Source organism: Moesziomyces antarcticus (assembly GCF_000747765.1).
Source record: "Moesziomyces antarcticus DNA, scaffold: scaffold_v10055, strain JCM 10317, whole genome shotgun sequence".
Classification (NCBI taxonomy): Eukaryota; Fungi; Basidiomycota; class Ustilaginomycetes; order Ustilaginales; family Ustilaginaceae; genus Moesziomyces; species Moesziomyces antarcticus.
Window position 1 is genome coordinate 228 of NW_014638955.1, and position 19,944 is coordinate 20,171.

Below are 19,944 nucleotides of genomic sequence, written 5' to 3' on the forward strand. Positions count from 1 at the left end.
CAACATCAGCCCACCGCTGGCTCCTGAGCCCAAGCAAGCGCTTCAGCTCCTCCATCAAGCCGCTGCCCATCTTCCCTTCCCTTCCCACCAATCCATCCCCCATCGAAGTCAATCCGATCCCACCCTAGCTTTGCGTGGCATCGACCTTTTGACCTGGACCAAGGCTCACCACCATATCAGACTCGGTGATACGGCAAATCCACGATGGAGGAAAACGCAGCCTCGGCGCGCTCGCGAAGGCGCAAGGCGGCCATCGTCGTCTCTGATGATGACGCCCCCGAGGCCTCGTCGTCGACCACCAAATCACACAGCCGTGTCAAGCGCGAAAGAAGGTCGAGCATCAATCGCGACGCTGTCACGCCTCCGCTCTCAGACGAAGCACGCCGCAAGGTCCGTACCCGACGCAGCCCGGGCAAGGATGCCTCACCATCGACCAAGCAGAATGCGTCCAGCAAAGCCTCTACCACTCAAACCCAGGAGCACACGCCGCCGCCGCCAGCAGCGAGCAACAGCATCGACCACGACTCCAATGACTCGGACAGCAATGTGATCGAGGTGACGAAGCCCACGCGCCGCAAAGCACAGGCGGCTGCGTCAAGCACCAAGAATTCTGAGACCAAACGCTCCGGCAAGTCCTCCTCTGCCGCCTCAACAGCAACAAAACAGTCAATGGATCTGGCGCGTCAGCTGTTTGACGATGACGACGAAGGCGATCAAGGCGACAAGGACACAAAGAAAGAGACCACCAGCGCTGCCGTGGCTTCCACCGGCAAACGCAGCGACGCCGGCAACTCTCACGAGGGTGACGCTTCAAAGGACGCCTCAAAGTCGACTGCATCGTCGCGCAAGCGCAGCCGCGCCGACTCGAGCAGCTCCTCCAAGTCCAATCATCCGACCACCGAGGGCGCGCGCTCCAATGCAGCAGACACCGTCTCGCTCCAGCTGCGCATCCGCCAGCTCGAGATGCAGCTCGCCGAGACCAAGACGCAAATGGAGCAAGGCGCCGGCGTCATCAGCCAGCAGCACACCATCCTCAAAGAGCTCCACGGCCAGTGCATCTGCCACATCTGCATCGAGCCCTCGTTCCGGCCGTGCGTGCTGGCGCCGTGCGGACACGTGTTTTGCATCCACTGCCTGCGCGCCTGGTTCACCAAGCCGCTCGAAAGCGAGGCGGCACCACCGACCGGCTGGTCGCAGACGCAGATCGATGCGTTCCTGCGTGCACGCACGCTGAAGCGGCGCAAGATCTGCCCTTCGTGCCGCACCGAGCTCGCATGCCCGCCCGTCGAGGTGTTCCTGGTGCGCGACATGCTCGAAAAGGTGGACGAGGGCCTCAAGCTCAGCAAGGAGGCGCCGCTGGATTCGGACATGGCCGAGTCGAGCAGCGCGATCCTGTCGGCAGACGACAAGGTGCGGCTCAAGGGCGAGGATCTGCCCAAGGGCGCCAAGCTGTGGGCGGACATCTTTAGCGAGGATGGACCTCGCCGCATCATCTACGACGAGGTCGACGGCGTGCCGCGCTGCGGCAGCTGTGGATGCGAGATCTACGACGGAAGGTGCAGCAACCCTTCGTGCGAGATCGATTACGACTCGCTGTCGGACTACGACGACTTCCGGCTGCCTCACGACGACATGTACGAGGGCATGGACAGCGAGGACGACGACGGCTACGGCGACGGAGGCGGCGCGCGACGCAACGATGCGCTTGGACGACGCCTCGCCGAGTTTGAGGCGCGCCACGGAGGTACCGAGGATGTGGACGGCGATGCGGTGCGCAGGCGCTCAGAGGGCGAGGATGACGAGCATACGATCATGGATGGGGTGCACCGCCGGGACTCGAGCTGGGACGACGACGACGATGAGGAGATGGACGACTTTATCGTTCGCGACGCGGACGAGTCGGACTATGGCGGGTACGAGGACGAGGACGAAGAGGACTTTGGGCCCGCAAACGACTACTTCCATCCGGACTATGATCAATTCGGATCCGGCGGGCGCAATGAGTACCACTCGGGCTCGGAAGACGCCGAGGAGTGGGAGGAGGCAGAGGAGGAGGATGACGATTTTTTACCCGGCCCAAGGCGCGGTGGGCAGGCGTCTGCGATCGAGATCTCGGACGACGAGGGCGACGAGGATGACTCTGGGAGGGAGACGGGCTCGGAGGTGGAGTACGCGGGGCGGGGCGCGGGTGGACGCGGGCGTGTGGTGAAAGACGATGACGAGGGTAGCGACAGCGATGAGGAGATGAAAGCGAGGGAGATGGGCAGCAGTGGCGACAGTGCGCTGCGCCGCCGACGTGCGCGCATCATTGACGACGAAGAAGACGAGGAGGCCGAGTCGGATGATGACGACTAGCAGTACCCTCAGTGTCGTGCGTGAATCTCAATAGTTCCAGATTTCTTCACACACTTTGGGTTTTTGCCTGGCTGATTGAGAGGATGGAATGCGGTGCTGAGAATTGGTGACTTGGGGGTATGAATGCTAACCGTAGCTGGACTGGAAGGAGGCTTGGTTGTTGAGCTGCGAGTAGTTCGGGTAGACCGAGCGACTGCGTGGGTAAGATTGTTTGGGGTTGCTGTTGAAGTAGTCGTTTTGCACTTGGTTTCGGATGTCGACTTTGTGTTGGGGTGGGATGCGGTCGACAAAGATGAAAGCTGTGAGGTAGAGCACTGCTGCCGCTACGATGCCCATGGTGATGCCAACGACGGAAGCGGCGCCAAGGAAGATGTAGACCGGGTAGAGCTCTGTTGCAACCGTTGTGATCACACGCAGAGGAACGTGGACGAAGACGTAGAGGATGCCCGAAATAAGGTAGCTGAGTGGTGCCAGAGCATACGCTAATGGTCGAAGTGCATGCGACAGTGCCAATCTGAACATCGACCAGATCCATACAGCGCCCGAACCAACCGCCCTACCTGAAAGCCTGAAAGGAATCGCAATGAAGCGCACAGCAGTCACCAAGAGGGATGCGACTGAAGATACGACCGTCATGACTTGCGAAATGACACCTGGTCCATCTGATTCGTCGTCGATCGTGGGGCGTGGTTTGATTGCTTTCGAGGTGTGGCTCGGCTTTGGTTTGGGCTGAACAGCGATGGATGGACGTGCGGGGGCGCCTTGGCGCAGATAGTCTTCGTGCTTAAAGTTAAACACGTCTGGCTCCTTTGCAGCTGCCTGCACCGCATCGATGACACTCTCGGCATGACTGTACGGGTTCTTGACTGCGCGCGTCGCATTACCCACCGTGCTGGGTGTGGATCCAAACATGCGCGTCTTGATGTACGGCACCACCATAGCTAGCACGAGAGCCAGCAGTGCCAGCCGCACCAGCTTTCCGATCGAGCCCAGGATGCTCGGCTCGTCCGCAACTCGACGCTGTGCAGAACGACGTCGTGTGGGCGTAGAGTCGGGGGAACGTCGGTAGAAGGTCGGGTCCGAATCCGATGCGCGTGCGCGATGCATCGAGTCCGACGACTCGCCCGAGGATGTGCGCGACCTCATGGCGTCAATCCTGCACTTTGAGGGTAGGGCGGAGCAAATGGAGGAGCAAAGCCAGGCAAAGCTGAAGCCGTAGGCAGCCTGGATGTGCGTCGGATGCAGAGCGAGAGGCTCAGAGTGACATCAGAGTGTGAAAGACGCGCTTCACACCAGCAGCAGCAGCAAGCAGGACCCTGGACCGCGCATTTTCTCCACCTCTGCCCACCTGCTGCATACAGTGGACACGGCTGAGTTGGCAGATAAGCCGACGCGCTCGGGACTCGGCCCAGAAAAGGTTTAAGTTTTTGGTGGGGCCGCTCCTCTTTCTTCTCTGCGCCGTTTCGGCTCGGCCGCCATCCGATTCAGCTCCATTGCCTTCATTGCCTTCATTGCCTCTGTTGCCTCCTTTGGCTTCCGCAACGACTCGAAGATAAAGAGTGCGTGCGCATCGCATGCTGCCTTGCTTCCGCCCTTCATTCGGTCGAGCCGTCGCCACTCTTACATCGACGCGCAACACCATGCCCAAACGAGGCGGCAAGTTCAGCCGCAAGAACCAGGCTGCTCGCGCCTCGGCGTCTGGCAGCACAACCACCACACCACATCCACAATGGCAGCAACGTCCATATGATCAATCACACGGCTACGATCAAGGATACCACGGCTATGACTACAACCAACAGCACCCCTACGGCCAGTCGAACGGATGGCAAGCGCCCCAATATGGACAAGGTGATCACTACGCAGCGTACCCAGACTACGGCACGTATACGAACCCGGTGGCGCAGGTCCAACCTTATGCGCAGGGCTGGGGGCAACCCTACGCCCACGATTGGCGCGACCATGCGCACGGCCGAGGTGCGTCCAGCGGCAACTGGCGAGACCGTTCCTATCAGCAAGCTCCCCAGCCGTATCCGCAAGAGTACCCGCCACAGCATGCATGGCAGCACCACGCAGCATATGAAGCGGACGCTTTGGGCTACTATGAAAATGGCTTCGGCTCCAACCAGCGCCACTTTCATTCCTCTTCAGCCGCTCCCAGCGGTCCCGCACGCAGGTACGACCGACGCTCACGCTCACCGGGTGGGACCTCCGAACCGCAAGTCATGGGCGCTCCACGTGGGCCTGCAGCCATGCTTCTCAAGTCGGCCATCCGTGCCGAGCCGCGCACCGGGTATCTAGACCAGGCGGCTGCCGGATCGACGCTGCTGTCCGACGAGGAGGCGGCGCAACGCAAGCTTCTCGTGGTGCTCGACCTCAACGGCACGCTCGTCTTCCGCGCCAAGGGCAGCAATGGCCGCGCCATGGACTCGGTGCGCGCCATCCCGCGGCCGTTCTTGCTGTGCTTCCTCCAGTACTGCCTGGGCGTGTCGAACGAAGCACCCGCTTCCGACATCGCCTCGCCCGCCAGTGCAGCGTCGCAGGAGGCGAGAAAGGGCCCGCACGGCTCGCACTTTTGGCAGGATGGGCACGAACCCGAATCGCAAGGCAATGCGCATGTGGTGGTGTGGTCGTCAGCCCAGCCCGCCAATGTGGACAGCATGGTGCGCGCGTCGTTCGACGCCGAGGTGCGCGCGAGCATCCTGCGCGTGTGGGCGCGCGACACGCTCGTTCCCCGCCGCCACTTTTACCACAAGGCTCAGAGCGTCAAGGACCTCGAGATCGTTTGGGCCGAGCTCAACGCGTCGGCCAACGGCAAGCCCAGTCCCGGTCGACTGCTCGCCGACGCGAGGGATCAAGCCGACCAGCTCCTGCCGGACGAGTCGTCCCCCGCCGCGCCCACTGCCAACGGCGCCAAGCTCGATGCCAAGGTGAAGCAGATCTCAGCGGCGCTCGAGGCGGCGAAGCAGGCCGAGGCACTGGGTCCGTGGAGCGCGGCCAACACGGTGCTCGTCGACGACAGCGTGGCCAAGGCGCATCTGCAGCCGCACAACCATCTGCTCATCCCCGAGTTCGGCAAGAAGGACGCCCAGATGATGCGCGCCTTTATCCGGCAGAGTCTGCGCGCCGCCGCACCACACGATGTCGAGGAACAGGACGAGGGCGGTGCGGAGCTCGAGTACGATTCGGACCTCTCGATTGCCAATGGCAGCAAGGACGGGACGGAAAAAAGCGAGGCGGAGGAAGAGGCCAAGGCCAAGAAGAAGCCCGTGCCCGAGAGCAGGCTGGACGACGTGCTGCTGCAGACCATTGGCGTGCTCGACACGCTCCGCCACCAGTCCAACGTGAGCGCCTTCATCTATGCCGGCGGCATCAAGGGCTACGGCGAGCCCAAGACCGCCAAGAACGACAAGCAGTGGAAGGAGTCGGTGGAGCAGGGTAATACGCCCGAGCACTGGGCGAGTGTCGGCCGCGCAGCCTGCGAGAATATGGGCATTGCAGTCAAGGCTTGGACGCCCAGCGCAGCCGCTTCCGCCACCGCTGCACTGCTGTGCTAGCCACGCAGACCAATCCAATACCCTTACATTCAGCGATATGGACGGAGCGTGCGAAGTTGACTGCAGGTCGTGCTGAGGTTGAGCGGGTGCACCTCCACATTTGAGCGGCGCTGAAGGGCGATTTGGCGGGCGATTTGGCGCGAGGCAGTCGTGCATTTCGCCATGCATGTTTAGCGCGCGTTCAAAAATCGCCCTGCGCACACCCCCCCCAGCGCAGGCGCAGGGGCAAGCCGACAGGGTCCACCCTGACCATCCCCGCTCTTGCGTCTTTATCTCCCTCCATCACCACAACCGCCTTTTTTTTGCTCCAACACCATGGCGGAAGCAATGACTGTCGACGCCTCACCCGAGCGCGCCGCCACCTCGTCGAGCACGGCGCTCAACCTCGACGGCATCCTGCTGCTCGAAGCGCCCTTCGCCAAAGTACCCTTCGACGAGCTCCGACGCCAGCAGAAGACGCAACAACGTCTCATCGAGCGTGAACTCCAATATGCCACCACGACATTCTCGGAAGCCACGAAGCCGGGTGGTTCGCGCGCCGGTGAGGTGGACAAGTCGCTCGACCTTGTGCTTGGGCGACTCAAGGGGCTGAAGCGCAAGCTGGCGCCGCTTTCGGAGCAGGCCAAGTCGAGCCTACGCATGGCGCAGAGTCGCACGGACCATTTGGCGAACCTGCACACCATGGCCGATGCCGAGAGTGTCGAGTTTGGCGAGTGGGCACGCACGAGGCTCGACCGGATGATCGTCGATTATATGCTGAGGAGGGGGTATCGCGAGGCAGCGCATGCCCATGCAGCACAGAAGGGCATCCAGGATCTGGTGGATGTGCAGCTTTTCGACGAGATCGCAAGGATCGAGGACTCGCTTTGTCCGCCGGACTGGCATCGTGCAACACAGCATGCAGCGCACGAGGTACCGGAGGGCGTGACGAGGCCAAGCTGTACGGCGGCGCTGGCATGGTGTTCGGAAAACAAGGCCACGCTGCGCAAGATCCGCACGCCGCTCGAGTTCAATCTGCGCATGCAGGAGTTCATTGAGCTGGCGCGCGTGCGCACCTCGGAGAGCATTCGAGACGCCATTGCATATGCTCGCCGCCACCTGCTGCCTCTCGTCACCGCTTCGAAGTCCACCACAGCAGCATCGGAGGAGGCTGAATACGAGCGGCTGGCAGCGGAAGCTATCCGAAAGGAAGTCAGTCGTGCACTCGGGTTGCTGGCTTGTGCGCCGGGGAGTTGGGCATATGCGGATCTGTACAGTGTAGGGCGATGGGCGATGCTGCGCGACTCGTTCCGTGCCTGCGCACTGCAGATCCACAGTCTCCCCGCCCAACCGATCCTTCACATTGCCCTGAGCGCAGGACTGTCGAGTCTCAAGCTGCCGCAGTGCTGTCGCCCCCTGGGGGATGGGGGCAATGTCGACTGTCCCGTGTGCGATGGCAGGGGCCTCGGCGTGCTCGCCAGACAAGTGCCGTGGTCGCATCACCAAAACTCCACCCTCGTATGCAGCGTGAGCGGCAACATTATGGACGATAACGATCCACCCCTCGCATTGCCCAATGGACGCGTGTATGCGCAGTCGACCATCGTGGATCTCGTGCATAAGGGCGATGGATCCACCATCGTGTGTCCGCGCACCGGCGCGCGATGCAGTCTCCACGACGTACGCAAGCTCTTCATCTCGTGAAATCCACATGCATTGCAAAGAATCGGGGCATTGTGAGGGGGGTTTACTGGGCGTGGGTGAGGGTGAGAGGGAAAATGGTCGTGGCGTTGGTGGCGGTGGGCAGGTTGATCCAGCGTCCAAGACGGTGTTCCTTGCCGGCTGCGACGATGAGCAATGGTGGCGCGTTTTGCTTTGTTGCAGTGACGCGCGTCAACGCCTTACCCTCCGTCTCGGCCGCACCTTTGGCGTGCTTCCACTTGGACGCCACTAGGGCGTTGGTGCCGAGAGTGCCGTCGCTCGCCACGCGGACCGATGAGAGGGGGGGTTGGACGAGCTGGATCGAGTTGACCACACCCTGGACGCTGACGTTCAGCAGCGGTTCGAACGAGCGAATGCTTCCCCCCGGCGCGATGATCTTCCACAACCTGACGTTGCCATCCCAACTCGCCGACGCAAAGACGTCCGAGTAAGGCAGTGCTGCAACAGCGGTGATCCATCGCGGCGTGCGAATTTCGCCCTCGCTCTCGCTGGTGGTCAACTCGAACCCGTGCGCAACAGGCACACTGTGCACCGGCTTCTTGCGTCCCAAGTTCCATAGCGAAACACTGCCCGAGTCACCACCGGACACAAAGTGGCTCTGATCAATCATGGCCACCACCTCGACGGATCCCTCCACCGCCTCGGTTGGCGCACTCATCTTTCCCCCTTCGCCGGACAGAGCCTGACGCGCGAGGTCACCGCCTTCAAGTACGTCGCGCAGCTTCGACTTGGCACCGGCGCGAAAGACGAGTTGCGACTCGTCGCGGATCTTCCAGAACCTGCACGTTCGATCCCTCCCTCCCGCCGACACCGCCGTCTCGGCACCCAGGCACGACAGCGAGAGCACGGACTCTTGGTGGCCAAAGAGGGTTTCGATGTACGACAGCTGCGCCACGTCGTACAGTTTGAGCGTGCGGTCGAGCGAGGCTGTGTACAGCTCGTGCGAGCCCGTGCGGAACTGCACCGCCGAGATAGCATCCTTGTGCCCTCCGAGCGCCTTGAGGAACTTCTCCTCGGAGCGCGGGGTGGTGTCCCAGACACACACGCGCGAATCCTTGCCCCCCGATGCGAGGTAGCTCCCGTCGGAGGAGAGCGACAGACTCCAGATCTCGTCCGTATGACCCTGCTCCGCACCGACGCTGATGTAGCTCGCTGCATCCGCGCAATCGCTCGTCTTGCCCTTGTCGCCATTCGCAGCAGCGGCGGCGGTGAATCGTGCACGCCTTCTTGCTGCACCGCTAGTCTTGCTCCTGTTCGCCGTGGTGGGAGGTACGGGTTGGCCGTCATCGCCAAGCACGCGCGCGCGCCTCGGCAGCACCCTTACCATCTTACCATCGCTCATCCGCCACCGAATAATGTTGCCGTCCTTACTCGCCGTAAATAGCCACTTTGCATCCGCCGACGCCACGGCCGCGGTGACACTCAACCTGTGCCCCTTGACCGTAAGCACGGTCCCACTTTCCGCGTCATCGGCTGTGGGGGATGCTGCAATGCGGTCCGCGAGGAAGAGGTGGATCTTGCCGCTCTGCTCAGCAACATCCTTCTGCAGCCTTGCGGCGATATTGTCCCTGTCCGCCTGGGCCGCATCTGCGAGCCCGAAGCTCGGCTGCTCTGCGCCCTCGAAGAAGTCGTCCCCTGCGGGCGAGTCCGAGAGGCCCTGGAGGTACATCTTTGCCAGACGCACGCGTGCCTCGGCAGGAGTCTCTGCGGCCTCGGCCTCGTCGTCCGAGTTGGGCGCATCGTTGTAGTTGTGCGTCAAGTCCATGTCGTCAATCCCACCTCCTGTAACATCGTCGTCATCAGCGTCCGAGTCGGCGTTGGGTTTGCGCATGCGCGACGACGACGCGGACGACGAAGGTTTCGACCGCGAAGGTCCGGCGCGAGCGCCTGCACCCGAGGCGGAAGTGCGCTTGCGCTTCTTCTGAAAGAAAGCGTCCGGCATGGTGGGTGTGACGAATACTGCGAATGCTCGATGCAGTGGTGGCGAGGGATGGTGGTGAGCAAAGCGCAGAGTGTGTATTGTGTGGTGGCAGGCAGAGGTGGAGAGGAGCAACGCCCGTGTGGAAGGTGAATTTTTTCAGCCGCTGGTGCTTCTTCCACATTTGTCGCTCGCCGATTTTTTGGACGTCGAATCTCGCATCTCGGAAGTCCTGCTTCAACCCCCGATTTGGGGTCGGCGAGATGAGAAACAAGGTCTAACAAGGTGGAAAGTCGACGCTCGACGCGATGCACGCTGTAGGGCACCTGCAGGTTCCCACGCATGGGTGCGACAGCAGTGTCGCGTGGAAATTTGGCCAGAGTGACAGGCGGAGCGGGCGGTAGCCGAGATGTCAGGAGGTGCTCCCCTCGACATGTGAGCGGGACGATTGCGCGCCCACGCCCAGCCTTTTGGGCGCTCGCTCGCCCTTCTCTTGGTGCACCCGCCAAAAAGCAGGAGGTGAGCTGAACCCCTTGCGCCTCGATACACCCCCCTTCCATCCTCTCTGCCGTCGCTGATCGTCGCGATGGTTACTCGCAGCATGGTTCCCACGCACAACACCCCGTGTCGATGGCTCGAGGTCAGGCGTCATCATCCCAGCGCCACAGTTCAATGTCGCCCGCCTCCCCCTCGCAATCGTGCTAAACCTTTGGCGAGGCGAGGCGAGACGAGACGGATCTGTCGACACCTTTTTGCTTGTGGGCGTGTGCCTGATGATCGCTTGCTGCTATACCGCAGTGAGGATGATGCGAGGCATGAAATTGATGCGCTTGCGTCGGAGTGCCATGTCTTGGGGGTGAGATGACGACGTGGTCATAGCTCCCCTGACCGTCGTGTGAACGTCTGGTGATCAAGGTACGATCCGAAAGCTCCGCTGCCGCTGCAGGAAGGACTTAGCGTGCTCGAGTGCAAGCCTCCTTGCTGCTTAGGGCGCTGCGATCGCACACAACCAAACAGTGAAAGCCTATTGATCCGTCTCGTGGCCGGCTTGACACTGCCGACGACAAGCGAGAACGGTAGATCTCCATATCGCTAGGTGCGGACATTCACAGACGAAGCTCGGCGAGCTTTGACAAGCGGCAAAGCGATCCCACTCAAGCTTGCAGTCTTGCATCTATCCCAACGGCGCTTTTGTTTTGCGCTTGAGCTTCGATATGAAGGAGGCAAAATTGCGGCTGTTCTCGAAGATTTGTCGGGAAGGCATGGAAAGGGACGATGCAGGGACGCTCTGCGGCCAAGGGACGAAGGGAGACAGACGCCCACGCTGGGAGCTCCTTGCAATGCGATGCATGTTGGTGCGGATCGCAGCTGCATCCCAGCGTGTCCTCTTTTTCGCGCAAACAGATCGAAAAAAAGGGTCGCGGGCGGCAAAGTGAATGGGCGAAGTTGCCCTGCATGAGAGGGCGGTTGGAAGCGCGGTTTGGGAGGAAATGCAAGCGACGTGCCTGGGGGATGTGAGCTTGTGGCGATGCCGCTTCCATGCCAGACGCAGCGGTACCACTGCCCACTGCGGTGGTGGCGAGGATTCGTCGGCACGTCCCGTCTCGGCTAGCCGCCCTGACAGCTGCGATCCCCACCTAAAGTCACCTAAAGTCACATCGCTCGCTCGTTCGTCGGCCAAGCCATTGTCACTGCAGCTGCGAGCTCGCTCTCCAACTACATATATCCCTCAGCATCCGACGAAACTCGCCAAGCAGGAACCCCTTTTGCACCGCTTGCTATCTTCTTCACCTTTGCACCTCGCTCTCTCCCTGCCATTCCAGCTCCCACACCCAGGCGACCACCACAAACACGTAAGTACGTTGGCACAGCCAGCCGCCTCAGCACGCAGGGCAGAGAGAGCAACCGGACGCATCCATGATCTCATCGGGTCACTACCCCATTGGCCGATCGTTGGTTGGTGGGGAGGGAGCGGGGCTTGACCCCCTCGAGATTTGGGCATTTCGGTCGGGCGGACCGGCAAAGTTTGGAGCGCCGCCCAAGATCTTAAGCTTCTCATCGCGACGGTTGCTCGATTTCGTTGGAATTTCGCTCCCCACGCCTCGACGTTGGCCGAGCGCGAAAAATCGCTTTTGCCTTTAGCGCCACCGCACTCTGGACACTTGGGCCTGGATCCATCATTCGGCTCTTCCGACGGTCAGCGATTGGCTCCCACACCCAACAAAACCGCGTCTGTCTTTGGGGACGAGCTTTGTGATGGATCGAGAGGGGGCCAGGAGGAAAGAACGCGCGTCCCGAACGCACGCGCCTCGGAACGCAGGGGAGCCGATGCAGAGCCAGAAGGGCCCGGGTTTCAGAGTTGGTCTTTCTGCCAATCCATGCGCGCGTTCCGCGGTTCTGGCGTCGTCGGCGCTTGAACTTGGATCCGGTGCTCAGCCAGGACTGCAGCTCGGCACCGCTCTTTTGCGCATTGGACCCTCGGAGCTGCACCTCGTGCACAAGGTGGCGTTCGCGTTGCCACGCCTCGCGCCGCTTGGATCGCTAGGGCCCATGCCCCTTGGCCAATGCCCCTTGGCCAATGCCCCGTGGCCTTGCGACGGCCAGCGGTGCGCAACTTGCCCACGCCACTCGTGTGTGCGTAAAGTGGCCGGCGTGCAGCCGTCGAAAGCTGCGATTCGTTGGCTCGTTCGACTCGCGGTGGCGCAGAGATTCGTAGAGCTGTTTCACCGCTTCCACCGCTTCCACCGCTTCCATCGCTCTCATGGGCTCCGTCGGCGGTCGCAACGCTCGCGGCGGCTTGGGCGCATTCATTGTGTGCAAAAGCTTCCCGTAGCCGAGCTGCTGCCTTCCATCACATGGATCACATGCATCCGGCCCTGCAGCGGCGTGTCTCGCGGCGTGTCTCACCTTTCCATATATGACTCGCCCCTTCCTCATGAACGGCCGCCTTCCCATCATCTCTCCGGCCCCTTTCGTCTTTCTGTTCGGTTTCGCTCCTCGCGCTCTTGATCTGCGACTACCATCGCCATCCTCGTCACCAGCGGCGTGTCGAGCTTCGCACATCTCTGCACTGCGTGGCTAGCTCCCCTTGGCGCTTGCTCTCTGGCCCCTCCTTTGCAAGCCCCTTCGCTTGCAACGCCACAGTCGCATACACTGCCCAGAACCTTCCGTAGCCGCCGTGTCTCGTTCCTGCTCTGGAGTCTGTGCTTTCGGCTCGTTCGGCATCGTCCTCGCGATCCCGACACGCCCATTGTCGCGACTCACTCGGCCCCCTCGGCTTCCCACGCTCGGTCCGTTTTTCGCTTGATCGACCCCGCATCACCTCCTACGCTCGGTCCGCCAGTCCTGCACAGTTTTCCCGTCCTTTCGCCCTGCGTGCTGTCAATCTTGGCGGCCCAACTGCTACAGCGACCATCATGGCTGCCCACCGTGCTGATGCTGACGCTTCGATTCATCCCTTTGCGGTACACACTCCGACCCTCGCTGCAAACGTTCACTCCCACACAGCCTCGTCCCAGCCACTCGCTCAAGCTCGAACAAAGGCTCAGCTCTCGCCGGCATATATTGCCACCATCCGACGCCGCCGCACCCGAACCCTCGACCTCGACTCCCATCCAAGCATCCGTCCAAGGTCCTCCTCGGTCTCGCGAAGATCTTCCAGAGCATCCACCGTCTCCTTTGCTCCTATCATCGCCGCGTGTTCCGCGTCTTACCTCGACATCTCGCATCTCGCCCCTCTTGGCTCGCTCACCGTCTCACAGAGTATGCCCCTCGTCGCCGTCGAATCTTCGCCGCAGACAACACCAAGAGCCGACGCCGGCCCTTCTCGCTTCCCTCTCTCCGCCTCGCAACCAACCTCCTCCAAAATGACCACCAAGACTCACACCAAGCGTGGCTCCATGGTCGGCGCCCTCAGCGTCGCCGACCGCGCCAAGGCCTTCCAGGCCGACTTGGCCTCTTCGTCGTCTTCGACAAACACAGCTCAGCGCCGCGCTCGCAAGTCGGCACTCTCCTCCGTCTCTGCCTTCGACGATGCATCTCCGTCGACGTCTGCAGCATCATTAGAAGGCGACTCGGAAGAGCTCATCGCCACCATCGCCACAGCTCGTCGCATCAGCGTCGCCACCCCCGTCCACCGCCGTGCACGAAGCGACGTCAGCGTCCTCGACCCCTACCTCGCACAAGACGTCGCCGCCACCGCCACCGCCAAGCCTACGCACGAGCTCGTCAACCCTCCCACCATCCGCACTTCCTCCTTTGCCGAGCTCGACGAGCTCACCGCAAAGCTCGAAGCCAACCGTCCGCGCAGCAAGACGCTCGCGCATCCCGTCCGAGCCAACCGTGCCAACGCACACCTCATGCACAGCATCGCCGAAGAAAGCATGCACCTTCGCCTCTGCTCCTCCACAGAGACCATCCGTGCCAACAAACTCGCTCCTTCGCGTCGCATCTCGCGCTCGGGCGCCAGGACTCCGCTCGCCAACGCTCACGTCACTTTTCAGGTCTCGCCATGCCTCTCGGACGACGGCTCGATCGACTGGCATTGCTTCATCAGCGGCAACTACGGCGTGCCTCGCACCATCGACTTTCGCCAGCCCATCTCGATCTCCGATCTTGCCGTCCCCGTCCACGCCAGCCGCAAGCGCGAGTATCACTCCAAGCTCTCCAAGCCCGACAGCCCCACGCTCAACGACGAGGCCACCTGGCTCGAGGAGGAGCTGGCTCGCTGCAGCAGCGACGAGGACGATGACGAGTACGATCTCGACGGCTCCCTTCGCCCTTCTGTCGATGAGGAATTTTCGACGCCCGATGGCAGCCCTCTCCTCTCGCCCATGGACCTCACTGCGCCCGGGCCCGTCGAGATCATGGGCCTGGGCATCCAGGACGCCTCGCTCCTCCTGCCCGGCGCTCCAGAGCACGAGCCCAACAAGTCGGCCGACTCGCTCCTCGAGCAGGTCGCCATGCACGAGGCATGCATCCGAACGCTCCACACCATCTCGCACGACACGCGCGACCACCAGCTCTCTCAAGCCCTCCCACCCATGCCCGATCGCAGGAGCAGCCTCCTGATCCCCTGCGTCCCAGCTACCACGTTGCGGGGCGTGCCCTCGGTGGGCGACTTTAGCAGCACCCAGGCAGGCGCAGCGGCGCTGTTTGGCGACGACACGTACGATGCCTCGATGAGCCCCATGGCCGACATGGGTCACGGCGCGCTAAGCGACGAGCCTAGGAGCACCTCGCCGTATCCGCGACGCGCATCGGCGGCAAGCTACCTCTCGACCGCCTCGACCGCCTCGGCCGATGTCTCGACGGCTTCGCACGCATCCAGCCTGCTCTTCAACGCGCACCTCGCTGCGCCCGGCATGGCGCGAGGCGGTTCGGCGGATGCCGGAGTCAGCACACGTCGTTCGTCGGTCGCCAGCAGCTACACGCACGACAAGGCGCCCAACAAGCCGCCGCGCAGCCCTCTGCGTCTCAACGCCATGCCGCTGCCACCGCTGCCCCAAGAGGCGTGCGAGACGCCCCAGCCTTCGCAGTACGCCGACGCGCCGCAGCCGCGCAGCCCTGTGCGCATGAGCGCCATGCCGCTGCCGCCGTTGCCGCAAAGCGCACCGGTGGAGGAGGGCGACAAGCCGCGCTCGTCGAGGGAGTCGGCGCGCGTGCTGCGCCAGGCGAACCGCCGCAAGGAGGGCACACACCTGCCCAAGCCGCCCGCGCGCCACGGCAGCCTCGAGGCCATGGTCGCTGCAGCGCCCAAGGACACGCAGATGCGCGAAGAGTTCCCCGAGCGTCTGCTTGGCGACTGGATGGCGGCGCGCGACGACGAAGCGACGCCCGAGGCGTCGGCGGACGAGCGCGCGTTCAGGGTGGAGCCGGTGCCACTGCACAAGCGCATCCTCAAGAAGGACGGCACCACCGTGCTGCCTGGCCTGGGCGAGATTGTGCCGCCCAGTCCCGAGGTGACGGCGGCTGCGTTGATGTGTGCGCGCGACGTGCCCGCGTATCCGGGAGCGGCACAGAAGCGATTGGGCGTCGAGACTCTGCCGTTGGCCGGTGCTGCAGCCCAGCTGGCCAAGCCGGCGATGACGCTCAAGGGCAAGCTGTCGGGCCGTCGACTGGGACGCGCATCGAGGGAGGAGGGATCGGCGAGCATGGAGCGCAAGACGAGCGAGTCGTCGCTGCCCAACGTGCTGGGCCGCATGCGCAAGGCGTCGGGCCGCGAGTCGGACCGATCGCGCGTTTCGTCGTCGGCGGCTTCGGCGGCTGCTGAGCTGCCCGCAGCATGGAAGGACCGCATCGTGGGTACGCGGCCATCGATGGACATGCGCCGACCGAGCTTTGCCTCGCTGGCGTCGTCGTCCGAGGCGGGGGCTGCTTGTGCGTCGCCGCGGGGCAAGGTTGCGACGCTGTTGCCCGGAGCGCGGGACGAGATGCGTTCGCGCTCGAGCCTGGGTCTGCGCAAGATGCTCAGCTCCATCACGGGTACCGACGGCGCGTCGAGCAGCGAAGCGAACTCCGGCGGTGGCGCTGCAGAAAGTGCGGGCCGGGCGTCTCTGACGCTGGAAGCGCTTGCGGCTTCGACGTTTGAAAGCCCCAAATCGGCGCGAGTTGCGGGCGGCGGGCGTCGGGCGCAGCACAAGTACGAGTCGTTTATCGAGCTGTCGGACGACGAGACTTCGAGCGTCAGCGCGAGCGTCAGTGCGGCGACGTGCGAGAGCTGGGAGAGCGACGTGCGGTCGCGCAAGCGCTCAGCACGCAAGGACCTTACCAAGATGTTTGGCGCGTCGGAGGTGGATCTGGCCCAAGGCATGCGTGGCGAGGTCGAGGCGGATAAGTGGACCGCGAGTGTCGGACGTGCGGGAACCAAGAAGCGCTCAGTGCTGTGGTGATGCACGCAATGCCCAACTGTATTTCTAGCAATGACGCGGTGTGTGTGTGTGTGTGAAGTGGCGCAGATTGGGTTGGAACGATCAAGTGACGCGATGCGAGGTTGAGTTGTCGCCCCGACGCAGAGCTGGCTCTCAACATCACATCCACCGCCGCACATCACCACTTGACAGGGGGGCAGAAGTTTGCGCTGCTGACCCTCCTTCAGCGATCACCTCTTTCACCATCAGGGTGCTACGCCCATGGGCGCTGAGATTGCCTGGACTCAAAATGAGCGCCTCTGAAACCTGCACTTCGGTACCGCTGAGCGGGCGCAAACGCAAACGCAGAGCTGGCGTCTAGTGCGTGCAACATATCGGGGTTAGATGGCCGATGTGATTCTGATACCGAGGGGTTCATGTCGAGCCACACGCTTGACACTGGAGGCTGCCGAGGCTGTGTGTGACATCCTATGCGATATTCACACCGATGTCAACAATTGATGGTGCTCGAGTGGCTAGCTTTTGGAGTTGTGAAAAGAAGTAGATCCCCCGGGGGGGTGGAACAGGTGTTTGGCTGCCCCCCACTCGACCGGGTTGTAGCCTCACCCGGACGAGGATGCAGTCGAGCTGGATGCGCAACGGCTCGCCCAGTTCGACTGCACACTCCATCCCGCCTGCAGTGTCTTGCTGGACATTATCCCGGCCTGCGCCTTGGCGACCAATGCTGTTCGTTCCGACTGCGGACATTTGTCTCCCGACCATCGGGCTGGTCTTTCTTAGGATACCGGCTCGCTCACTAGCACTCAAGATCTGCTCTGGTGCTGTGGCGCTTTGTCGGGCAAGCGTGGGCGAGATCAAGGCGGACGCATATGGACAGCCGACGCGCACAGCGCCACGAAGCTCGCCACATACGGCGCGTGCTTATCCCCCGCGAGGAGCGAAGATAACGCCGAATTGGTGTTGCACGGATGCAGGTAAAAGCTCGGCAGCTTCGATCGCGGATGGTCTCCCACCGAGACGGGCTGCAACGCCTCGCCCAGATGCGGAGCGAGCGTCCCCGCGGCGTGAACCACACCGCAACCCTGCAGATCATCCCATCCGATAGGACGATCGTTGAGTGTAGCGTGAAAGTAGAGCACGGGAAGACTCCACACCGACGACCAGTGGATCGACTGTTCGAGCTGTATCACTCTGCGCGTCGTCGTCGGGGTGAATGTGGCATCGTCCGTCTCGTCTGCCAGCTGCGCAGAAGCACACACCTCGTCTTCAGGCGCATGCTTCTCCTCTGTAGTGCAGTTTTGACGGGCGATGATGGCGTAGGATCGATGTAGGCCTGCGGTGCCGGTAAAGGCGGTGCCGGGAAGGAGGGGGTCTTGCCATGTCCAGCCGTGTGCGTACGACGCCCACGACAGCTCGTGCTGCTTCTGGGGCATGGAGAGCGCATCGCGTTGGGCGAGGTAGGCGAAACATTCACGTTGGAAGTCGTCAAACGTGATGCGAGCCGATGCCATGGTTGAGCCTCCGCCCCCACACCATGTGGCGAGAAGACAAGAAGCAACGCAGCGAGAGAGGGAGCAAAAGACCAACACGTCCACTTGCGCCGATTTTCGAGCGTGTTAGATTGTGGATCTGGCCGATTCGAGCCGATGGCCGACGCGATGCGGTGCACGCATTCGGGGGCGGAAATGCACACGCAACAAGGCGAGCACGAGCCCACTCTTTTGCCCCAAGGCTCAGCAGCCCCGGCCACCTCCATCCGCATCCGCAACTCCACTTCCCCCCTCCATCCTCCATCACCGAAAGCGCACGCAGCCCACAATGACATCCGCACCGGCGCGCGCATCGAACGCGCTGCTCTCGGTCAACTTCAACCAGGACCACTCGTGCATCGCGGTGGGCACGCGCGATGGCTACTCGATCACCAACTGCGAGCCGTTTGGCCGCGTGTACACCAACCAGTCCGGCGCGACGTCGCTGGTGGAGATGCTCTTCTGCACGTCGCTCGTTGCGCTCGTCGCCACGTCGGACGCGGATGCCAAGTCGAACGCCAGCCCACGCCGGCTGCAGATCGTCAACACGAAACGACAGAGCGTGATCTGCGAACTGCTGTTTCCCACCGCCATCCTTGGGGTCAAACTCAACCGAAGACGTCTGGTGGTGGTGCTCGAGAACGAGATCTACATCTACGACATCTCCAACATGAAGCTGCTCCATACCATCGAGACGAGTCCCAACCCGAATGCGATTTGCGCACTGTCGCCCAGCTCCGAGAATTGCTTTTTGGCGTATCCGAGTCCGGTGCCTTCACCGACGAGTCCGTTTGCAGCGGGTGCAGGCGCGGCAGCGGCGAGTGGAGCGGCAACAGCGGGTGGCGGCGGAGGTGGCGCGGGGGACGTGCTCATCTTTGATCTGCTCTCGCTGAGTGTGACGAACGTGATCCAGGCGCACAAGACGCCCATCTCGGCACTAGCACTCAACGCCACCGGAACGCTTCTCGCCACCGCTAGCGATAAAGGCACGGTGATTCGCGTATTCAGCGTGCCGGCCGCACACAAGCTGCACCAGTTCCGCCGCGGCAGCTACGCGGCGCGCATCTACAGCATCAACTTCAACGCGGTCTCCTCGCTCCTCGCCGTCTCCTCGGACACGGAGACGGTGCACATCTTCAAGCTCGCCTCGTCCTCGGGTAGCAAGTCGGCGATGGTGGTGGGGTCGGATGGGGCGTCGGATACGTCTTCTCCGCCTGGGTCGGCGAACGGAGGGCGTGTGGGCGGGTACGAAGCGATGATGGCTCGGCCCAAGCAAGGCGGAGGGCTAGGCGGCAGTTTGCGGCGTCGAAGCATGGCGCTGGGCAAAGGCATCACCGGCAGCGTAGGGGGGTACCTCCCCAACAGCCTGACCGAGATGTGGGAACCCGCGCGCGACTTTGCCTTCCTCAAACTGCCCACGCCCGGTGTGAGCAGCGTGGTGGCACTCAGCGCGACCACACCGCACGTCATGGTGGTTACCAGCGAGGGATACTTCTACCAGTACAACATCGACCTCGAACACGGTGGCGAGTGCATCCTCCAGAAACGTAAGTCCCGTTACCCATCCGCAAAGATGAACAGAAAAGAGGCTGACGAGTGGTGTCGTGGGGGTGTAGAATACTCGCTCTTGGACACGGATGCGGAGAGTGTGGCGCCGTCGAATGGCGATTGAATCGGTTAATGGTATTCGGGTTAGGAGCGTTCGAGATGTGTGAGTTGGCGCTCGAGTGTGGCGAGTTGCGTGTCGAGCAGGATGAATGCGTGCGAGACGGATGTGGTCTGCGTGTCATCGTGGTTAGCACACTATCACTTTCTGAGCGGCTGGGGTGTGTTGGGGGACGTACATAATTTGCCCAGTTGGTGACGAGATCCAACACGCGCTGGTGGATCACCCTTGCCTGCTCGTCTTGCTCCGTCTCTTGCTGCTTTGCGATGTGTAGTCTGGATGCATCCATCGACTCTGTATGCACCTCATCAGCCAGTGCCTCTCTTCCTCTCTCGGGGTTGGGGAGGGG

The 19,944-nt window shown here is 62.3% G+C and overlaps 8 protein-coding genes across 8 annotated transcripts, besides 1 other annotated feature; 5 read left to right on the top strand and 3 right to left on the bottom strand.

Annotated features, from left to right (window-relative positions):
• Positions 1–128: part of a sequence feature (In-frame stop codon was detected at splice-junction site;~hypothetical protein) that runs on past the window's edge.
• Positions 129–204: 76 nt separating this feature from the next.
• Positions 205–2,355, top strand: PAN0_055c6474 (uncharacterized protein; the record flags this gene model as incomplete). Its single annotated transcript, XM_014798073.1, has 1 exon — positions 205–2,355. One exon carries the CDS (start codon positions 205–207, stop codon positions 2,353–2,355), a length of 2,151 nt encoding a protein of 716 aa, XP_014653559.1.
• Positions 2,356–2,481: 126 nt separating this feature from the next.
• PAN0_055d6475 (uncharacterized protein) lies at positions 2,482–3,501 on the bottom strand (the record flags this gene model as incomplete). The annotated part of the gene is made up of 1 exon (XM_014798074.1): positions 2,482–3,501. One exon carries the CDS (start codon positions 3,499–3,501, stop codon positions 2,482–2,484), a length of 1,020 nt encoding a protein of 339 aa, XP_014653560.1.
• A 428-nt stretch (positions 3,502–3,929) lies between these two features.
• PAN0_055c6476 (phosphoprotein phosphatase) lies at positions 3,930–5,912 on the top strand (the record flags this gene model as incomplete). Its single annotated transcript, XM_014798075.1, has 1 exon — positions 3,930–5,912. The coding sequence occupies one exon, from the start codon at positions 3,930–3,932 to the stop codon at positions 5,910–5,912; it is 1,983 nt and encodes a 660-aa protein (XP_014653561.1).
• A 315-nt stretch (positions 5,913–6,227) lies between these two features.
• On the top strand, positions 6,228–7,595 carry PAN0_055c6477 (macrophage erythroblast attacher; the record flags this gene model as incomplete). The annotated part of the gene is made up of 1 exon (XM_014798076.1): positions 6,228–7,595. The coding sequence occupies one exon, from the start codon at positions 6,228–6,230 to the stop codon at positions 7,593–7,595; it is 1,368 nt and encodes a 455-aa protein (XP_014653562.1).
• A 43-nt stretch (positions 7,596–7,638) lies between these two features.
• On the bottom strand, positions 7,639–9,555 carry PAN0_055d6478 (WD40 repeat-like protein; the record flags this gene model as incomplete). Its single annotated transcript, XM_014798077.1, has 1 exon — positions 7,639–9,555. The coding sequence occupies one exon, from the start codon at positions 9,553–9,555 to the stop codon at positions 7,639–7,641; it is 1,917 nt and encodes a 638-aa protein (XP_014653563.1).
• A 1,325-nt stretch (positions 9,556–10,880) lies between these two features.
• Positions 10,881–16,421, top strand: PAN0_055c6479 (uncharacterized protein; the record flags this gene model as incomplete). Its single annotated transcript, XM_014798078.1, has 7 exons — positions 10,881–10,948; positions 11,078–11,127; positions 11,214–11,384; positions 11,557–11,727; positions 11,852–12,137; positions 12,573–12,865; positions 12,940–16,421. The coding sequence occupies 7 exons, from the start codon at positions 10,881–10,883 to the stop codon at positions 16,419–16,421; spliced, it is 4,521 nt and encodes a 1,506-aa protein (XP_014653564.1).
• A 232-nt stretch (positions 16,422–16,653) lies between these two features.
• Positions 16,654–17,911, bottom strand: PAN0_055d6480 (uncharacterized protein; the record flags this gene model as incomplete). Its single annotated transcript, XM_014798079.1, has 3 exons — positions 16,654–16,854; positions 17,007–17,229; positions 17,313–17,911. 3 exons carry the CDS (start codon positions 17,909–17,911, stop codon positions 16,654–16,656), a joined length of 1,023 nt encoding a protein of 340 aa, XP_014653565.1.
• Positions 17,912–18,218: 307 nt separating this feature from the next.
• Positions 18,219–19,601, top strand: PAN0_055c6481 (WD40 repeat-like protein; the record flags this gene model as incomplete). The annotated part of the gene is made up of 1 exon (XM_014798080.1): positions 18,219–19,601. The coding sequence occupies one exon, from the start codon at positions 18,219–18,221 to the stop codon at positions 19,599–19,601; it is 1,383 nt and encodes a 460-aa protein (XP_014653566.1).
• Between the last annotated feature and the right edge of the window lie 343 nt (positions 19,602–19,944).